Below are 20,839 nucleotides of genomic sequence, written 5' to 3'. Positions count from 1 at the left end.
TGTTTCTGGACTGTAAGATTAACTACAACCCCATTTTTGTTACATAACTTCTACCTTTACAATTTGACAGCCACAATTAGTCATGATAACAATTATTCACTATTGAATCCTAAGAATCTTATCCCCATCTCTCTTTATCAGACCCATCTAGACAAGATGAAAACTATTCAGTGAGGACTCTTTCTTCCCCCACACATTCTTAAACTTAACTTCCTCTTGAAACCTTGTAAGCCAGTCACTTAGTGCCTTTATTGCCTCCTCATTTTAGGTAACCAACATCTAAGTTGCCTGTCCCTACCTACCCTGTGTACAGAAGGGATAGCATTGATACTTGATGTGAGGACTCCTTCCCTGTTGGTATTTTGAGCTACTATCTCCATGAGTATAGGTCAAGTTCATCAAATTGTAGCAATTTATCCTCATTTCCTTTATCAAAAATTGTTTTCTTTTTTATCTTCCTTTAGTCGAGTTCTGGTGTGGTGCTGTGGGTTAATGTGCCAGACTGCGAAGCCATTTGAACTGCAAGGCTGGCAGTTCAAGCTCACCAGCTGCTCCTCAGAAACCCTATACAGGGTCGCTATGGGTCAGAACTGACTCAATAGCACTTAACAACAAAAAGTCAAGTTCTGATTATCAAGCCATCGAGGCTAGGTCAAATGTGTACTGTCTGCAAGTCTGGGTGTTCTTGTGCATCTCCCCTCCCTTCATATCAGCTGGATGCTTCACTCTCAGCTCTAGCCCTCTGTGGCTATGTCCTTGTCCATAGGCTCAGGGATCACCAGGTCTCACCACACTTTGGACCAACCAGCCCTTCTTCTTACTCTCTTATCTCCAGGTCAATGGGAGTCTATGGAATGTGGTTGAACTCAGCCCATTTCTTCATTGCTGCCTTTTCCCCCTCTTCCACTCACCAGTAGACCAATGTGGTCATCAGCAAGCTTACATGCTTGTTTGTGTGTTTCCTTTGAGTTTCAATCTTAAAGTTGTCCTAGTCTGTTTTAAAGGGTGTGGGGAGTTGGAATCCACTGATGGCCATGGGTTTGGGACTGTTCCAATTTTTCCACCCAAGTCCTCTTTCTGTTCCAGAGTCTAATATGCAGGGTTGGTTGGTTATGTGCCACGGAGTCGATTCCAACTCATAGCGACAGGGTTTCTGAGGCTGTAAATCTTTACGGGAGCAGAAAGACTCTTCTTTCTCCTGCGGAACAGCTGGAGTTTCGAACTGCAGATCCTAAGAATCGCAGCCCTATTCGTAACCACTACGCTATCAGAGCTCCTTCAATATCCAGGGTTGTTGTTGTTGTTGTTGTTGTTGTTGTTAAGTGCCGTCGAGTCGGTTCCGACCCATAGCGACCCTGTACAGGGTTTCCAAGGGTGTTACCGCCCTGCAATTAGCTGTCATGTCTCCTCAGTCTCCTTCTGGCCTGTGAATTTTTTTGTTGGTCCTTGTTTTTCATGTCCCCTGTACTAATTTTGATAGCAAGGTAGCTCTTTAGATAAACACTGGACTGTGAACCACAAGGTCGGCGGTTCAAGTCCACCAGTCGCTCAGCAGGAGAAAGATGGGGCTTTCTGCACCGCAGAGATTTATAGCCTCAGAAACCCTGTACAGGGTGGCTAGGAGTCAACTCCGACGGCTGTTAACAACATACTAATATTGTAATCAGAAAGAGAAAGGATTGTTTAAAGAAAGAAAGTTTTTCCAAAAAAGAGGACTTCCTTCCTCTTTATCTTTGTGGCAGACAATGTGTTTCTCTGTTTACCAGAATAAAAGCGGGAAAAGCAGGGGTGCCAGGTATGGACGGGATCCGCAGAGATTGGGGCGCCTTAGCCAAATCCCGCCGTCCTCTGTCGTGTCCTCCCACGTTGTCCCTTACCCAGCGCGGAGAGCTCCGGGCCGCCGGCTCCCGCTGGACCCAGATGGGGTGAGTCAGGCCACCACCCCCGAGGGGTTGGCGGAGCGCGCGCCGCTGCATGCGGATCAACAGTTCCGCAGCCGGAGCTAGCCGCCCCGCCTCCTGGCCGCCTCTTATAAGCCCCTGCAGTGCCCGCAGCTGCCCAGCCGCCCGCTCCCCGCCTGGCCAGGCCATCCTTGCAGCATGATGTGGAACACCAACCTCCGCTGGCGACTGCCGTTCACCTGCTTGCTCCTGGAGTTGGCCATGGTGGTCCTCTTCAGCCTGTTTGTGCGCTACGACTTCGAGGCTGACCCCCACTGGACGGAGGAAAAGAAGTACAGGCACATCACCAGCGACCTTGAGAATGACTTCTACTATCGCTACCCGAGTGAGTCCCGCCCTCCCCCGCAGGCCCACCTGAGGCATGTCCGTGCCATCCCCACCTCTGCCTCCACACCTGGCTCTGGGGGGAACCTGCCTGGCAGCATCGCCCCAGCCAGCAGCTCGGGAACGGAGGGCAGGGAGGAGACGCTGCCCCACAGCCCCGGCCCCCAACAGGAACACAGTGGAATCAGGGTTGGAAAATGGTGAAGTGTGCACAATCCCTTTCCCTGTGAAACAGTTGTGGGGAAAACTCACCAGTGAGTTTATTAGGATGCCTCCCTGCCATCATTCTTGCCAGGAAGCCCTGTTCCTTCCTTGATACGGCTTCCTCAAGAGACCCGAATTCTATCTCCATCACCAGCCAGCTCTGAGTGACCCCAATTCCCTTGTCTGCTGATGCCTTTTCCCTGCAAATACTGAGCAGTCAATGGCTATGGGGGTGGCTGATGGAGCAATGTGTGGGACCAGGAATGGGCCAGGAGGCCTTGGCAACCAGGGGTGCATTACCCAGTAAGCAAGGTATGCTCTGGCTTACTTGTGCTTAGTTACTACACTGTAAAGAGTCCTGGTGTGGTGCTGTGGGTTAATGCGTCAGACTGCAAAATTGTTTGAACTGCAAGGTCGGTGGTTCAAGCTCACCAGCTATTCCATGGAAACCCTATACAGGGTTGCTATGGGTTGTGGTTGGAATCAACTCCACAGCACTTAACAACAACAAGAAGGAGTCCTGCTGTGGCACTGTAGGATAAGCATTGGACTACTAACCACAAGGTTGGTGATTCAAACCCACCTTGGAAACCCTTACAAGGTCCTGTTAGTTGGAACCAACTCGATGGCACCACCACCAACAAGTGAACAACCAAAAACAAAATAAAACAACGCCTATTGTCATTGAGTGGACTCATGGTGACCCTATAGGGTCTTGTAAGACGGAGGAGAATTGTTCCTTAGGTTTTCCAAGGAGCAGTCATCCTCATCTTTCTCCTGAGGAGCAGCTGGTGGGTTTGAACCATTGACCTTATTATGGTTAGCAGCCTAACACTTAACTCACTGTGCTACAGGGAGGGCTCCTTGTAGTGAACAAAGATTTAGTGAAAAGCATGTGGAACTATTCACGAAAGATTAGTAAGTAACACAAGTAGGCCTGTTTTACCTTGATTACTGGGTAATGTGCCCCTCTCAGGGACTGCACATTTGAGAAGAGACTTTGATTCTGTAAGCAGGTGCTGTGGGGTGAGAGAGAGATGCCAGTCATACCTCAAAGCAGGAACTGTGCTGTGGTGAAAAAAATGTGAAATTGTTCACTAAAGATTAGTAAATAAACACAAGGAAGCTCATATGTACCTTGTTAATTGGGTCAGCCAACATCGATGGCAACAGTCATCTTTTGGCTTGGAGAAGGAGAATGAGTACCCCTGATTTTGTGGGTGAGAAGGGGTCACCTGAGTTCTCTGGCATTGGTAGCGCTGTGATGAACATGCAAACCAGATCCGGGCTTTAGGCAAATGTGTTTACCTCACCTCACTTCAAGTTCCTTGTCTGTGCCTGGGGATTACATAGAACCTGCCTCACAACAGTGAGAAAACTTGGGAGAATAATGGAACAATTACTAGAAGAGCATCAAACTCAGACACTCTACGTCTTAGGAGCAGGAAGAATCGGCCCAAGGTCACCCTGGTCAGCCCAGTCTCCAGCCTCCCAACACAGGGCTTTTACCATGGCCTTGTGCTTACTGATTTTCCACTCCATTTTCTAGCACCCCATGGCAAGTCTCCTAAGTGTTGGTATTCACAAAGTCATGGACTCAGTTTGGGAAGGGAACCAAGGCTCATTTCCAACAGACACCTGTACCAACTGATGTTCCAGTCATGGCTTATATATTCTCCGTCATGGGGCATTCTCTAGTTCCAGAAATAACATTTTATTTCAGTCCAAGTAAACAAGTACATATTCAAGATGGCAGCCTGTGGGGAAAAAAAGAGCAAGTTCAGGGGGCTTCAGACTTGGTGGGGCTGTTGCCAGAAAGCTAATGCAATCCCAGACTACATTAATAGAAATATGATACCTGGGAGAAGAGAGGTATCCTGTGTGAATTAGACCATAGCCTCTACTGGCCACCCCTCAGGGTTCAGGTTTTAGGAGAGATGTTGACAGCCGTGGCCTTGGACTTAGGATCCAAAACCACCTTTCAAACTGTCTATCTTTACTGCAAACATACACTGACAGAGAACTTCCAGAGGTTCAAGCCGGATTCAGAAGAGGATGTGGAATGAGGGATATCATAGCTGATGTCTCATGGATCTTGGCTGAAAGCACAGAATACCAGAAAGGTGTTTACCTCTGCTTTATTGACGATGCAAAGGCTTTCAATTGTGTGGATCATGACAAGCTATGGACAACATTGTAAAGTATGAGTATTCCGGAACACTTAATTGTGCTCATGAGGAATCTGTACTTGGACCAAGAGGCAGTTGTTCAAACAGAACATGGGAACACTGAATGGTTTAAAATAAAGAAAGGTGTGCTACAGGGTTGTATTCTTTCACCATACTTATTCAACCTGTATGTTGTTGTTGTTGTTAAGTGCCGTCGAGTCGGTTCCGACCCATAGCGACCCTGTACAGGGTTTCCGAGGGTGTAAATCTTTACGGGAGTAGAAAGCCTCATCTTTCTCCCGCAGAGCAGCTGGTAGTTTCGAACCGCTGACCTTAAGGTTCGCAGCCCGATTCGTAACCACTACGCTACCAGAGTAGAGAGGACTTAAAATACTTATTGAGGAATATCAAAGAGCACAACCGTGGGTATGGATTGCATCTCAGTGCACAGAAAACAAGATTCCTCAGCACTGGACCAATAAACAACATTCTTATCAATGGAGAAAAGATTGAAGTTGTCAAGGACTTCATTCTTCTTAGATCTACCATCAATGCTCACAGAAGCAGCAGTCAAGAAATCAAATGACTGATTGCATTAGACAAATCTGCTGCACAAGACCTTTAAAAATATTGAAGAGCAAAGATGTCAGCTTGAGGACACCTGACCCAAGCCATGGTATTTTCAATAACCTCATATGCATGTGAAAGCTGGACAGTGAATAAGGAAGACCGTAGAAAAACTGATGCATTTGAGTTATGGAGTTGGAGGAGAATATTGAAAGTGCCATGGGCTGCCAAAAGAACAAACAGATCTGTGTTGGAAGAAATGCAGCCAGAGTGCTCCTTGGAGGTCAGGATGGCCAAACTTCATCTTTCATACTTTGGACATATTGTCAGGAGGGACCAGTCACTGGAGAGGAATATCATGTTTGGTAAGGTGGAGGGTCAGAGAGAAAGAGGAAGACCCCAGGCGAGATGGTTTGGTACAGTGGCAGCATCAGTGAGCTCAAGCATGGCAACAATTGTGAGGTTGGCTTAGGACTAGGCAGTGTTTTGTTCTGTTGTGCATAGGGTCGCTAGGAGTCGGTACTGACTCGATGGCACCTAACAACAACAACAACATCTATACTCTTCTTGCCCTGGCACAGGGCAAATGCTGCAAACAACCTTGGGACCTTACTTTGCCTGTTCTACCCTTTTCCCCTGGCTCTTGTTTATCTCTGTCCTTAGACCCAGCCCCCCAGGAAAGTGTGAGGGGTACGCCTTTCATGGACATTCATAAGTCCTCCATGTGTGTGGGCAGTTGAGGCCCTGGAGTCCCTAGAATAAGAATGAGAACTCACCACTGGGGGCGCAGCCCTCAGTCTCCCCATCCATTCGGTCCTTCACACTCCACCCTCAATCACTCACTCAACAAACACTCATCTATGTGTGTTATCCTAACTAGTTATCCTCCAAATGCAGACACTTTTGAGAGTGAAAGGAGGTAGTGTTACTAATTTGCTGGGGGACATAGGTATAAACCTAGATTGTCCCAGTCAACCAGGGCTTATGGCCACTCAGGACAAATAAAGTTGAATATTCTTGATCTCTGGCCCCAAAGAGCTCCCAGAATCGGTGAGTACAGAGAGGTACTGCTGACACCCAGGGCCTCAGTGGGATCAAGGGTTCTAGGCAGAAGTTGCTTCCAACAGAGGAAAGCAATAGTAGGAAGATGAGGGAGGGAAAAGGAAGGGGCCGGGGGGCCGGGCCAATGCAAGGGAGTACTGGGCCTGGGGGTGAGCGGCTCAGTGTGGCCTAATAGTTGTTATCATTGTTAAGTGTCATCGAGAAGGTTCTGACTCATAGTGACCCTGTATAGGGTTTCCAAGGAGCAGCTAGTGGGTTTGAACTGTCGACCTCAAAGTTCAAACTGAACCTGTGGTCCATTTCAGAAGGGGATGGGAGGGAGGTTGCTAAGGAGAGAAAGACAGTCCCCACACCCAAGGAGGGTCTTGTGTTCCTCCTGCCGCTTCTGTGAGTGCTGGTGATATCTTAGCCATCTGAGAAGGAAGTGACAGAAGAGCGAATTTAGAGAGGGAACCCCACATCAGACTCCTTGTCGAGGGTGGGAAGTAGTGGTGGTTACAAAGTGCTCACTCACTATCTGTCAGACCTGCTGTTCCCACCAAACACACATTCTCTCCATTAATTGACAACAACAACAACAACCCCTTTATGGGAGTCCTGGTGTGGTACTGTGGGATAAAGCGCTAGAGTACGAGGTCTGTTTGAGCCACAAAGTCGGTGCCTCAAGCTCACCAGCTGCTCCTCGGAAACCCTATACAGGGTCGCTATCAGTCAGAACCAACACTTAACACAACTGCCTTATGAGGAAGTCACTTTATGACCCCCATTTTACAGATGAGGAAATGGAGGCCGGAGAGGGAATGTGTCTTGCAAAGGTCACTCAATTAGGAAAACTGGGACCCAGGGTAGGAACTCTGGGCTTCCGAGCCCACACTGCTGGACCACAGTCTACCCTCTAGTCTTTCTCTTCTCCCTCCCCCAGCCTCACCCTTTGCAAGCTCATTAGGCAAGAAGGCGTAAGGTGGCTATGGCAGGAGTTGGAAATTACATGACCTCATGGCCCAGATGGGTCCCCAAGCCATAGTTCTTGGGCAGTAAGGTGATTGCCAGGGTGTAGGGTAAGGGCAGGTCACCATGATGTCTTCCTGGGTCTTGGCTCCAGGCCATCAGCACCTGTTCAGGCCTCCTTCTTAGTGGTTTGCGAAAAAGAGTTCAGCTCCAACTGGCTGGGGCCGGGGAGGGCTCAAAGCACAGCTCTCCAGGCATGGGCCCCCCAGACAGACAGCAGGTACAGAGCCAGCCAGGCATCAGTTCTAGCAGTGGCTGGAGGAAGGTTGGCTAGAGGAGAGGCCAGCAGGACCTGGGTCTAGAAGTTTCCTTGGAGGATCAGGAGAGGAAATGGGCATTCTTCTAGGAGATGACCTGGTTTCAAACACCAGAGGAATGTTACCTCTGTGTTCCCAGGGACCTGCACCTCAGATCCAATCCCGTTTAATAAAGGACAAGCTTTCAACAAGCAGAGGGCAGCGTGGCCTGGTAGTTGGCTTTAGAATTAAACAGATCAAAAATTCATCACGGGGGCCCTGTGGATGGTGCAGTTTGCTCTCAGCTACTAACCTAAAGCTTTGTGATTCAAATCCATCCAGCCGCATTGTGAAAGAAAGACCTAGCAACTACTGTAAAGATGAAAAATAAACAAACACAAACCCACTGCCACTGAGTTAATTCTGACTAATAGTGACCAATATAGGGATTCCAAGGCTGTAAATCTTTATGGGAGTAAAAAGCGTCATCTTTTTCCCAAGAAGTGGCTGGTGTGTTTGAACTGCCTATCCTGAAGTTAACAGTCCAGTGCTTACCCTGCAGCACCACCAGGGCTCCTTTCCCAGAGACCTCTCTGGAGCAGTCTTACTCTGAAACACACGTGGTTGCCATGAGTCCAAATCAATTTGATGAGGATGGATTTGGTCTTTGATTTGTTGTGTGCCATACGACCATGTAAAGGGTTTCTGACCTGGGTGGGTTTGAATTGCCAACTTTGTGGTTAGCAATCCAGTGCTTATCCTACAGTGCCATGCCAATGGCTCATCACTAAATGGACTAAACCAATTACTTAACCACACTGCACCTCAGTTATGTTCATCTGAAAGTGGGAGGGTTATTTAACGGACAGGATCTCCAGGAAGATTCAAACAGACAAGTGACTATTGTCAAGTGTTGTTGACTCAGTTCCAACTAACAGCGACTCTGTATAGGTTTTCCAAGGAACAGTTGGTGGGTTTGAACTGCTGACCTTTAGGTTAGCAGCCCAGTGCTTATCCTACAGCACCACACAAGTGACTGGGAGGACACTGATCTCCCAGCATAAAGCGAGAGCTTTGCAAACACTAACATTTGGCTTCCTCAAAAGGGAGTGAGTGGTCTGTCACTGAAGGCTATTTAAGTGGAGGTCTGGTGTCCCCTTAGGTCTGTGGCTGAGGGAATACCCCCCTGAGTGTTAGATGAAACTAGCATAGCATTTAAATTCATTGGATCTCTCCCCGGTTATCAAGTGTTTTCTGCATGCTGAATCGGTAGGGTATTGATTCTTTGCGTTTCATGGTGTAGAGAACAGTTTAGACAGATGAGCCGAACACTGTGCTGGTCAGTGGCACAGGTAGGGATCAGCCAAGACCTCCTACCCTACCTGCTTTCTTGAGACCACCGCAGCATTCTTACCTCTTAACAATTTCCCCAGAAGAATTTGCAGTGATGCTGTGGTTCAGTGGTCAGGTCCGAGGTGTGGGAGAGGTGAAGCATGGGGTCTTGAGGGGAATCAGAATGCCAGCTCTTAAAGAAATTTAGACTGGGCTGGGCTGGTCCCTTGGTGAAAATGGTTAACACTCTTGGCTGCTAACCAAAGGGCTGGAGGTTTGCATCCACCCAGAAACATCTCAGAAGAAAGACCTGGTGATCTACTTCCAGAAAATCAGCCATTGAAAACAGTGTGGAGCACAGTTCTATTCTGAGACACATGGGGTTGTTATGACTGGGAGTAAACTTGACGGGTACTGGTACTGGTGGTGGCAGACTGGCCCACACTGAAGGGAATCAGCAGCTCCCCACCTTCCGTAGGGCGCCACCATTTTTGTGTTGGTGTGCCACAGAGGAGGGTGCTGTAATGGTTCAGCAGCTTGGCGAATGTCCTCCAACTCTGAAGATCCAGCTAGCGTTCAGGTGGGGGCGCTGTCCTGAGAGAGAAGAGGACGCTGGATTGAGGCTTGGGAACTGGGGCTAGAGAAGGAAGTGAGAACAGCTGTACACTGGCACCCCTGGGGCCACTTAGTAGCTCAGTGAAATCAATGAGTTCCATCAGGGACCTCCAGGTTGAGGGAGCAGCTTCTGGGCAGAGTTGCTTGTATCACTCCAGGGAGGAGACAAGGATGGGGAGAGGCACGCCAACATCCGCTGGCCCTCTGTAAATCACCACCCCAATGCCAAGCCCCTGGTCAGTTTTAAAAAATAGTGACTGAAGTACTGTTGTTGTCATGTGCTGTGGAGTCAGTTTCAACTCATAAAGACCCTGTATAGGGTTTTCTGTGGGTTTGACTTTTCAGTTACCAGTCCAGTGCTTATCCTGCAGCGCCACCCCAGGGCTCACTGGGGTACTACTGCTGCTGCTGTGTGCCATGGGGTCAGTTCCAACGTCTAGTGACCCTGCACAGGTTTCCTCGCAATCCTCCCCGCAAAACTGGAAGATAAGCACTGAATCAAAAGGTCGGTTTGAACCACAATGTCAGCGGTTCATAACACCAGCCGCTCCTCAGAAATCTATCAGGGTTGCTATGAGTTGGAATTGAATTGACTTCACAGTGCTTAACAACAACAACATAGGGTTTCCTCGGCTGTAAATCTCTACAGAGACAGGAAGCCCATTTCTCCTGTGGAGTGATTGGCAGATTCAAGCTGCTGGTCATGCAGTTAGCAGCTCAACGCATAGCCCACTACACTACCAGTGCTCCTCACTGGAATACTTGTTGTCATTATTGTTAAGTGCCATCGAGTCGGTTCTGGCTCATAGCGACCCTGTATAGAGTTTCCAAGGAGTGGCTGGTGAGTTTGAACTGCTAACCTCATGGTTCAAACTGACTTTTCAGTCCAGTGCTCTATCCACAGCACCATGCTTAGTAGTAGCTAAATGGAGTACTTGTTGTTATTGTTAAGTGCCGTCGAGTCAGTTCCGACTCATAGCGACTCTGTATAGGTTTCGGAGGAGCGGCTAGTGGGTTTGAACCACTGACCCTGTGACTCACACTGACCTTGCCATCCAGTGCATTAGCCCACAGCGCCACACCAGGACTACAGTGGTATGCTAGTAGTAGTAACTGAATGATTGAACGGTTACTAAAGAGCAGGACTTTGCTTGAATTATCTCAAAATGTGCATTGGAAACCTCTGAACCAAGCACTCTGAGCACCTTCAAATCATTATTCTCAAAATTACTTTAGGTAGCCCCAAACTTTATGGAATATAAATTCATAAGCTGATTTGTTTTGGTTCTAAAATAGGACCAACTGGGGAGATAAAGGGAGTCCTATGTTGTTGGGAGCCACTGAGCTGTAGATTGCTCCCCATTTCAGGGGTCCAGCAAAAGTTGGCCTGAAGGTGTCTGCTTGAGCAAAAGTCCACAGCACAAGGAGGAAGTGACCTTTAGCTCAGTGCACTGTAGAGCTAGTCAGTAGGAAAACATGCAAACATTTCTGCTTGCCTACACAAACGGCAGACCTGTTCGTCTAGCAACTGTTTTGTCCTACTTGTTCTCGGTTGTTCTGTGTACCTGGAACCAGGACTGTCCTGGTGAAACTCTCCCTTTCCTGCTCTTGAGCACTATATAATAAACCAGCTACCAGGAGTCGTGGCTGCTTGATCCTCTATCAGAGGTCGACAGCCCACCTGGCCCAACTTTATTCTTAATCTCGTCTCTGTTGTTTTCTTTTAATCTCCCGTCACCTCTATTCGAGAGCTTCCCAGCTGCTCAGGCTGCAGCACTGTGTGGCACAAACAGTTAAATGCTCAACCACTAACTGGCAGGTTGGCATTCCAAATCCAGAGGCCCTTTGGAAGAAGGCCTGACCCTCAGCTTCCATAAAGTCAAAGCCTTGAAAGCTCTATGGAGGGAGGGCAGGTCTGTGTTCCATATATGGGGTCACCATGCATCAGAATCAATTCAACAGCAAGTGCTTTCGTTTGGTTTGGGAACATACAGAGAAAGGGGGCAAGAGAGTGAATCAGGGAGAGAATAAACAAGATGGCGGATCGGGTGGAAGTGCAGTGAGGAGCTCCGTCAGCAACAACACAGAATACCAGACCAAGCAGGCCCAGGGGATGATCCCAGGACTCTGAACCACAAATAAAGGAATATTTAGAAAGTTGGGAGGCTTACAGCCAGTAATTTGTAGCAGAGGCAAAAAATCCAGTGCTTTCTAATGCAAGGTATTCAGCTGCTTTCTGAGTGGCCATCTTAGGTGAGATTGAGCTGGGGAAGTATCAGAGCAGCCACGGATGCCTGACAGAATCACGGAGATAAAGGTGTGGACATTCTTTTTTTGTATCTGTTCATTGGTCTCTCGCTGCCTGCATGCCTCCATTCTGGTGACTAGAGGGGGTGCCTGAGTGAGTGGACACCCCACCCCCACCCCGGAAGGATTCTATTATGCATGCGCACAGATCTCCTCAAAAGTTGAAGTAACAGTTTCCACTTAAAACCAAACAGCAGTGCAAAACAGCCACACCACAACCAGCCCTAAACTGATTATGACTAGGAAAAAGGCCTGAACAGGGGTTGTGGAGCAGGACAGGCAAACTAAAAAGGAAACAGGCTGAAAATTAAATCCTGAGTTACATCATAACGACCAACAGTGGCATCTTAAAATTTTTCAGGAAGAAGAGTGTAAAGGGAAGCCCATCTCCTGATCACATCTACCCAGAGTCAATAAGAAAACATAAAAAAGTACCAAAACACACACCCATCTACGTTTTAAGGCCACAGCTAACCACTGAATATTCCCAAAAAACAGAAACAGATGACCATATCAGCACATGTCCAGAAAAAAGTAAAGTGACTGAGACAAATGAGATGGAGTTAGACCTACACTCCATACTGGAAGGAGGGCATTCTTTGGAAATACCTGAGAAGGAATTCAGAAAAATGGTTATAAAATGTATCAAAAACTTTACAATGGAGTTGAGAAAAATAAGGAAGAAGTTAGGAAAGCACTACAGGAACAATCAATTAAGATAGATACAGCATTGGAAACAATTCAAAACCTTCAGAAAGAGATCCAAACAATTAACAATAGAATATCAGAAATGGACAATACACTGAAAGGACAAAGGAGTAGAACTGAAGAGATGAAAGCCAGAATTAGTGAGCTGGAAGATAAATCTCTCAATACCACTAAGATAGGCCTTCAGCCTATAACTGATTGGAATACCTAAAAGGGGTTCTAGAACTTGCCCAGTGAAATAGGCCTCTTGCGGAGCCTTTGCAGAGTATAGGACCTTAGGTGGAATCTTAAGACTCATCCAGAACCTTCTGAGGTAGGATATTCCCACTAGCAAGGACAAGCAGACCAGCCTGGAACAGATAGAGCAACAGAAGATGCATCTTCAAAGAAAGAACATCAGGAAAAACCCCAAACAAAAATGGCAGTATGACTGGCTACTGCAAGAATAAGCAAGCTGTTCACCAGGAAGCCATCAAAGCCAGCAATCAAGTTTCTTCAGGACAAACCCCCCTCTAAGACTGAAACTCAAAGGGAACACATGAGCAGGCATGTAAGCTTACTGTTGAGCATGCTGGTCTACTGGTGAGTGGAAAAGGGGGAAAGGCAGCAATGAAGAACTGTCAACCACAGTCCATTGACTCCCATTGACCTGTAGATGAGACAGAGAAGAGGAAGGGCTGCTGATCCAAAGTGTGCTGAGACCAGGGGATCCCTGAGCCCATGAGGGCTAGAGCTAAGAGTGAGGCATCCAGCTGATATGAAGTGAAGGAAGAGGCACAAGAACACCCAAATTTGCAGATAGTACCCATTTGACCTAGCCTTGATGGCTTGATAATCAGAATTTGACTACAGGAAGATACAAAAACAAAACAAAACATTTTTTTATAAAGGAAACAAGGGTAAATTGCTACAATTTGATGAACTTGATCTATACTCATGGAGGTTGTTGTTGTTGTTGTTATGTGCCATCGAGTCGGTTCCGACCCATAGCGACCCTGAACAGGGTTTCTGAGGCTGTAAATCTTTACAGGAGCAGAAAGCCTCATCTTTCTCCCACGGAGCAGCTGGTAGTTTTGAACTGCTGACCTTGAGGTTTGCAGCCCAATTCATAACCACTACGCTACCAGAGCTCCTTCTAGGTCTGGCTAAAAAAGATGGGATAAGATTCTTATGATTCAATAGTGAGCAATTGTTATCATGCCTAATTGTGACTGTCACAATTGTAAAGGTAGAAGTTTTGCAACAAAAATGGGTGAGTAGTTAATCTTGTAGTCCAGAAACAGAGGACCCTAGGACCATCAAGAAAGAAGAGCATAAGCAAAATGCAGGACCCTATCCAGAGAAGCAGCAACACCAGAGATGGAGGCAGAGATGGGGACATGGAGAGAAGGAGCAGCTGAGGACTCTAGATTCATGGGAAGAAAGGGACTAAGAGATAGCAGCCAGGAGGCAGACTTGCAAAATGTGCCCTTTGGTGGTATAAATTATTATACATGCCTGAGTGTTTTTTTGTTTTTTTAAAAAGAACTATAGTGAATAGAGAGAAATACTGTTAACTGATGGTACATGGAGGGGAATGTAATTATTGTGAGGAAACAAGTTGTATGATTTGTTGAATGTAAAACTAATGATTGGCCCTGTAAACTTTCACTCAATCCACAATAACGACCTTAAAGGAAAAAAAAGAGAGAGAGAGAAAGACAGAGTGAATCAGGGAGATGCCCAAGGAGAGGGAATCTGGTGTCTATATCCACAAGGGAAGGATTAAAAAGAAAGAGACCCCCTAGTGTTAGTCAGAGAGAGACCTCAGGGCACCCAAGGAAGGACAGGGGAAGTGGTGAGAGGGGGAGAGGTAGAGAGGAAGGACTGCTCTTCTCTGAGGCCACAGGTTGACCAAAGGCAGCCCCCTGACTACCAACACCCTGCAGTTAGCGGCTCCCATGGCCCACTCAGCCCAGCCCCTGCCGACACAGCTCCTCAGTGCTACAGGACAGCTGGCCCTGCTCGTCCTGAAGGACCCTGCCCTGCTTATGCAATGCTACTTTTTCCTGAAGGCTCCTGTCTTGTCTGCTGGCTTCAAGACATACCTGCTTTCAGCCTGGATCTCTCTACCATCAGTCCCTACTCAAAGTCATAACTCTACTTGCAGACCTGCCCAACCCTAGATCCCCACTCCAACCCCACACCCAGGCTTGGTTTCTCCCATGCAGTCCCATTCCCCACCCTGCCCTGTAGTCACCTCAGACTCACCATGGTCAGGATTAGACCCAGCATCCGCCTCCTAAACCGGCAGCCTCTATCCACTTCCAGAGCTTATTAACAGAGTTCCTGGGTGGTGCAAGCTAACATGATCTGCTGCTAACTGAAAGGTTGGAGGTTAGAGTCCACTTCGAGGCACTTTGGAAGAAAGGCCGGACCATCTAGTTCCACAAGATCACAGCCATTGGAAACCCTAAGGAGCACAGTTCTCCTCCAACCCGCATGGGATTGCCATGGGTCAGAGTCAGCTCCACAGTGACGTGGTATTCACCAACAGCCCTACCACCCGGCCAACTCCCCATTCCCAATTCTGAAATTGTAGTCTTACTGTGTCTCCTTTCACGCCTCTCCTCCCATCTGCCACCCGTCCGTTCTTCCTCAGAATAACATCAGATCATTGATGATGCTTCCCTGTACATCAGCTTCATTCCCCCCACAACGGTTGGAAACGAGATAAACGATGAAATGGAGTAATACTTGGAGTCAGCTGCACACATTATGAAACCTAAGCCAAAGTGCTGTTTGTTCTGTCGCATGTAAACTTGGCACATGTTTCCTTGAGACCGAAGCAAAACTTGAGGGAAGGCTGAGAGCACCCCACTGAGACAGGACTGGCAGCTCTCCAGCATCAGTGTGCATACCCTGAACGTGCCAGAACCCTTAAACCTCCCCTAGGCAGCTGCTAACCCAGTGGTCTGTGGCCATGGCCTGGATCTGAGAGAAGGCAGATGGGGGCAAGCAAAGTGAGGGCAGTGGTAACACAAGCATCCCTGCCCCTTAGCCAGGCTCTGCAATGGGTACCAGGGTCAGTCAGCACTGTAGTTAGTAGAAGGTGTTAGACTGAAGTGGAGCCCACCTGACCAAAATCCAGCCCACCACCTTGACATTCCTGGGTGCTGCTGGGATAGCCATGACCACCACCATTCATTCATTCATGGATATTTATTGAGAATGCTTCTTGTATGGCCCTGCCTTCTGAAGGGTTTTATAGTTTAAACTTCTGGCAAGATGGCGGACTAGAGAGAGGCACTACATGGACCCTCTACAACAAAGATACAAGAGACAAAATAAAACAGACACAGATGAAAATTCTGGCACCCTGAACTTCAAAAGGAAGGTTAGAGAGGTAGATGGAATGCTTGCTTGGAGGAGAGACCAGCGGGGATAGTGAGAGGGGGAGACTGACTGGTGAACAGCTGGCCAGATGTGGCTAGAGCATCGTGTGAGCAGCAGAGGGAAGCCTGGAAGAGCATGATTTCTTCTTTTCCCTCATGCTCCCCTGGTGACCAGAAGTGTGGCCAGTGTTTACCATCATCCACCCCCAGTGCAGACCCTGTTCTCCAGGAGTTCAGAGCCACATGGTTGGGAGCCATGCCAGCATGCGGTGAGGGCTGGCTGTGCCACTTTGGTGTGCAGTTTTGGTGCCTCGATTCTTGGCTCCAGATCTGCAAAACCTGCAGAGCCACCAGGCCAGCATTTAACCAGTCACACTACCCCTAACTTTCCTGTAGTCCTAACAGACACTGAAAACAGTTCCATCAAGGGCCCCTTGAAATACTTTTGGATTGAGTGCCCTGAACAGAGCTAACACTGAGGCCAAAAGAATTCCATCTAGGGCCAGGAACGCCCCCGTCACATCCCTTCCACAACGACCTTGTGAGCTCCTTGAATTGCAGAGATTTCTCCCCAGAGATTTCTCCCCTTTGAATTCAACAACTGTACTGTTTGTTTTTACAAATATGACAACCCCACAATGCCCCAGAGACAACAGACAATTTTAGCTCACACTAAGAGACAAGAGAGAATGGCCCAACCAAATGACCAAGATGCAGAGCCAGAAAATGTTTCTGGAAAGGTAATGGGACTAACTGAAAAAGAAGTCAAAAGGTTGATAATTAGGTCCCTTCAAAGGATTAACAGAAAGATCGAGGAAAATAAGGAGAACACAATAAAAACTTAAGAATTCAGGAAAACACTACAAGAACAAACTGACAAAATAAGTGAAAATTTTGAAACAATACAAAACCTGCAATTAGAAATCCAGAAGATTAATACTAAGCTCTCAGAAATCGACAGTACAGTAAAAGGAATAAGGAATGTACAGTGAGAATGTTAAGGCAGGTAGGTGGGGTCAGGCTAGGCCTGGTACGTGCCTTTTTATATTTTTTTAACTTAAAAAAAAAGAAAAATTAGTGGTATAAAAGTAACCAAACAGTTGCCACTGCAGCCTTCTTCAAATGTACAATTCCATGACATTGATCATGTTTGTCATGTTGTCCAACCATCACCAGTGTCCATTTCCATATTTTTCCATCACTCTTCCCCGAAGCTCAGTGTCCACGAAGCAATGATTCTCTCTCCCTGCCTTGCATCTATTCCTGGTAACCACTAATAAACTTTGATCTCTGAACACCTAACTATGGGATCATACAATATCTGTCCTTTTGTTGATTTCACTTTGGTTTTTGCGTGATTTCACTCACCAAGCTTTCAAGGTTCATCATAGCCTTCCCTCCCTGCTATTCGTTTATTTGCCTGTTTATGATCTGTGTCGATTCATACGTTTCTCTTTTTAATTCACTACAGTATGTAAACCACTGGGAGCCTTCAATCTGGCCCTCAGCTCTTGTGCTATCTGTGGTTCTTTAGTACTTTGTACTTCTGTAACTCTTTTTCCTTCTCAAATCCCTTTCCCTTTTGGTATTGACTTAGATTCTAGAACCCTGTAATGTTAGCACTGGGAGATCAGCCTCATTATTAAGAAAAATGAGGCTCTAAGAGGGAATGTTGCTTGCAAAGGCCACACTGTGACTTGGTAGAAGAGATGGGTCCTAACCCAGGATTAGAACATGGCGAGGTTCAAACCCGCCAGCTGCTCCTTGGAAACCCTATACAGGGTCACTATGAGTCGGAACAACAACGATGCCTACATAACAATAAATTACAACACCTGCCCATTTTAAGTACCTATTAAGGATCCCTGGTAGATACAAACGAGTTACAAACTGGGCTGTTAACCACAAGATCAGCAGTTCGAAAATCCACCAGCCGCTCTGCGGGAGAAAGATGAGGCTTTCTGCTCCCGTTAAGATTTACAGACTGGGAAACCCTAGACAGGGTCACTATGCGTCAGAACTGACTTGACGGCACACCACCACCACCAGCACCACCATTATGGGACAGGAGTCTCTAGGTGGACAAATGGTGTATTCACTTGGCTGCGAACCAAAAGGTTGGAGGTTTGAGTTCACCCAGAGATGTCCCACAAGAAAGGCCTAGTGGTGTATGCATCCTACCAAAAATTCAGCCATCGTGAACTCAATGCAACACAATTCTACTCTGACACACATGGGTCACCGTGAGTCAGAATCGACTCCATGGCAACTGGTGTTTTTTGAATTGTGGGACAGATGTTGTGCTAGGAGCTTTACATACACATATGCAGTTAATCCCTACAACATCTGGGAAGGAAGCATTAGAGAATAAGGCTCTGAGACCCAAGTAGTTAGGTAATTTCCCCAGAGTTCCACACTGGGGAGCAGGGGTCCAAATCGAGGTCTCAGTGATGCTGGAGAGTGTACTTGCTGAGGATAGAGATAGAGGTTAGGGATATCCCTGGAGGTGATTAACCAGTGGCTGACCCGTCCACGGGATTCCTTGGTCAGATGATTCTTCCTTCTCCAAAGCAGAGGAATGGGGTGGGGCTGGAGTAGGGAGGGCAAGGTCTAGACTCTGGATTCTGAGTAAAACCCACGACCTGGCCCCTATTTTAAAGGCCCAGAGCCCCAGCCTAACCTCAGATGAATAGAGCCAGCCTGGGAGAAGGCCATCTCTCAAGGGTAGGGGCCTTCTGTATCTCTTGGCACTATAGCCCAGTGGTCTAAAGCGGATACCTGGTCCACCCTTCAGCACAGACCCTTTCCAGAGGCCAGTAAGAGAAGATGAGGGTGGTGATGGTTCCAGTTGCCTGTTACTGCAGGGACATAGGGGGAGGGGAGAGAACAGAGTGGGAAAGGTAGAGGCGTGACGAGGACCCAGCTGTCCCAGACCCAGGGCTATCACAGGCCTCTGAGATCCGCTGCTGGACCCTTCCCATAGGCTTTCAGGACGTGCACGTGATGATCTTCGTGGGTTTCGGCTTTCTCATGACCTTCCTGCAACGTTACAGCTTCAGCGCGGTGGGTTTCAACTTCCTGCTGGCGGCCTTTGGTATCCAGTGGGCGCTGCTCATGCAGGGGTGGTTCCACACCTTCCAAGATGGCTACATCTTCCTGGGCTTGGAGAGGTGAGGGCGGGACAGGACGCGGGGTGGGGCGTGGGGCAGGCGACGCAGGTGGGCGGGACCTGGTGGACCTGGAGCTATGCGCTATCTCCCGGCTACCCAGCTATCCAAGCCTCGTACACCCTGCCTGCTACCTACATCAGCACACATAGCTCCCTAATCAACAACTCCCAGGTAGGAGTTTTAATGGAGTCCAGCAGTTATGGGAAGCTGCAGGGACCCAAGGCCAGATTTTGCTCTAGTGGTTAGGCTCAGGCACATCAACACTACCCTGTCCTGCGCCCTGAGCAAGGATCCCTGGTGGTGCAGTGGCTAACATAAAGGTCGGAAGTACAAACCCACCAAGCACTCTGCTGGAGAAAGAAGCGGCCATCACTTCCCATAAAGATTGGTGGGGGTGGTTATGTGTTATGGAGTCAATTCTGACTCATAGTGACCCTGTACAGGGTTTCCGAGGCTGTAAATCTTTAGGGAAGCAGAAAGCCTTATCTATCTCCTGCGGAATGGTTGGTTGTTTCAAACTGCTGACCTTGAAGGTTAGCAACCCAACTCGAACACTACCAGAGCTCCATTGTATGAAGATTACAGTCTGGGAAACCCTATCGGGAAGTTCTGTTGTGTCCTACAGGGTCACTATGAATCAGGATTGACTTGAAGGTAATGAGTTTGGCTTTTGGTTTTGGTACTGAGAGCCAGGCTGCCTAAGTCAGTTTCAGAAGCTTAGTTGTACAGAGAACACTGAATGGGGTGCCCTCTGCCTTCCCTACATCCATACCATTAACTCTATGGCCTGGGACCACCTGAGGGGCTGCTCTAGAATCCAGCAGAAGGGCTTTACTGCTGGCCAGGAACAGGGAGGCTGGTTAGGGAAAGCAGATAGGTAGCTAGAAGCAGCATCTACTTTGGTCACACAGCATCAACCTGGTTTTCCACCTCTCTACCACCCTTCTGATGGGCTGGGCCGGGCTTTCTGGGTCCAGACTGGAGGATGCCCTGTGTGTTCCATTGTCTCCATTCTCTCAGATGGTCATCCTGTCCCCTCCCTCTACCCAGCTCCCTGTCTCCTGTAGAAAAGCAGCTCTTTCTTCCCTGGGCAAAGATCTTCCCTCCTGGCTAAGAAGAAGGGAATCCCACAATAGCTGGCCCTGGTATGAGAGAAAAGGGCCTAGTGGCAGAGAGCTCATCTGGTTGGAGGAATTGAGGAAGGATTCCTGAGAGAGGAGGCAGTGAGTGGAGGTTCTAAAAGGGCAGGTAAAAGATGGGAGAATAAGGCAAACCTCATATGTGGAGCAGCCAGGCTACTTGGGTCAGAACACAAGTTGACCACAAGGAGGAGCTCCTGAGAGTGAGACTGCAAAGGGAAGGGTAGCACTGAGTGTGTCCCGGATGTATTGGGCTCTTCACATGTTACCTCTGTTACCTGCAGAGTAGTCCTACGATGTATGTACCTATTACCACAGATTGTGAAACTAGGGCTCAGAAAGATTACGTCACAAGCCCAAATGCATGGATAGCCAAAGCCCAGATTCAAACCCAGGACTGAAAGTGCTGCTGCTTGCTGGATCCTCAGCTCTCTGCCTGTCTCTCCCATCTGTCTCCCTACAGCCTCATCAATGCAGACTTCTGCGTGGGCTCAGTCTGTGTGGCCTTTGGGGCAGTCCTGGGCAAAGTCAGCCCTGTTCAGCTGCTCATCATGACTCTCTTCCAAGTGACCCTCTTTGCAGTGAATGAATTCATTCTCCTCAACGTGCTGCTGGTGAGCAGGGCTCAGAATGGCAATCATAGGAACACTTGATGAGACAGCAA

The 20,839-nt window shown here is 48.0% G+C and overlaps 1 protein-coding gene across 1 annotated transcript in view; it reads left to right on the top strand.

Annotated features, from left to right (window-relative positions):
- Window positions 1-2,099: 2,099 nt before the first annotated feature.
- RHCG (Rh family, C glycoprotein) overlaps window positions 2,100-20,839 on the top strand; it is a 32,761-nt gene continuing 14,021 nt past the window's right edge. Inside the window, exons 1-3 of the mRNA XM_006867171.1 lie at window positions 2,100-2,286; window positions 18,850-19,036; window positions 20,639-20,789. Of these exons, the coding sequence (XP_006867233.1) occupies window positions 2,100-2,286; window positions 18,850-19,036; window positions 20,639-20,789 (525 nt within the window). The remainder of the gene's footprint in view (window positions 2,287-18,849; window positions 19,037-20,638; window positions 20,790-20,839) is intronic.

This window comes from Chrysochloris asiatica, unplaced genomic scaffold (assembly GCF_000296735.1).
Source record: "Chrysochloris asiatica unplaced genomic scaffold, ChrAsi1.0 scaffold00101, whole genome shotgun sequence".
Lineage (NCBI taxonomy): Eukaryota > Metazoa > Chordata > Mammalia > Afrosoricida > Chrysochloridae > Chrysochloris > Chrysochloris asiatica.
The sequence above is the reverse complement of the archived record's forward strand: the minus strand, read 5'-3'. Positions and strand labels throughout refer to the sequence as shown.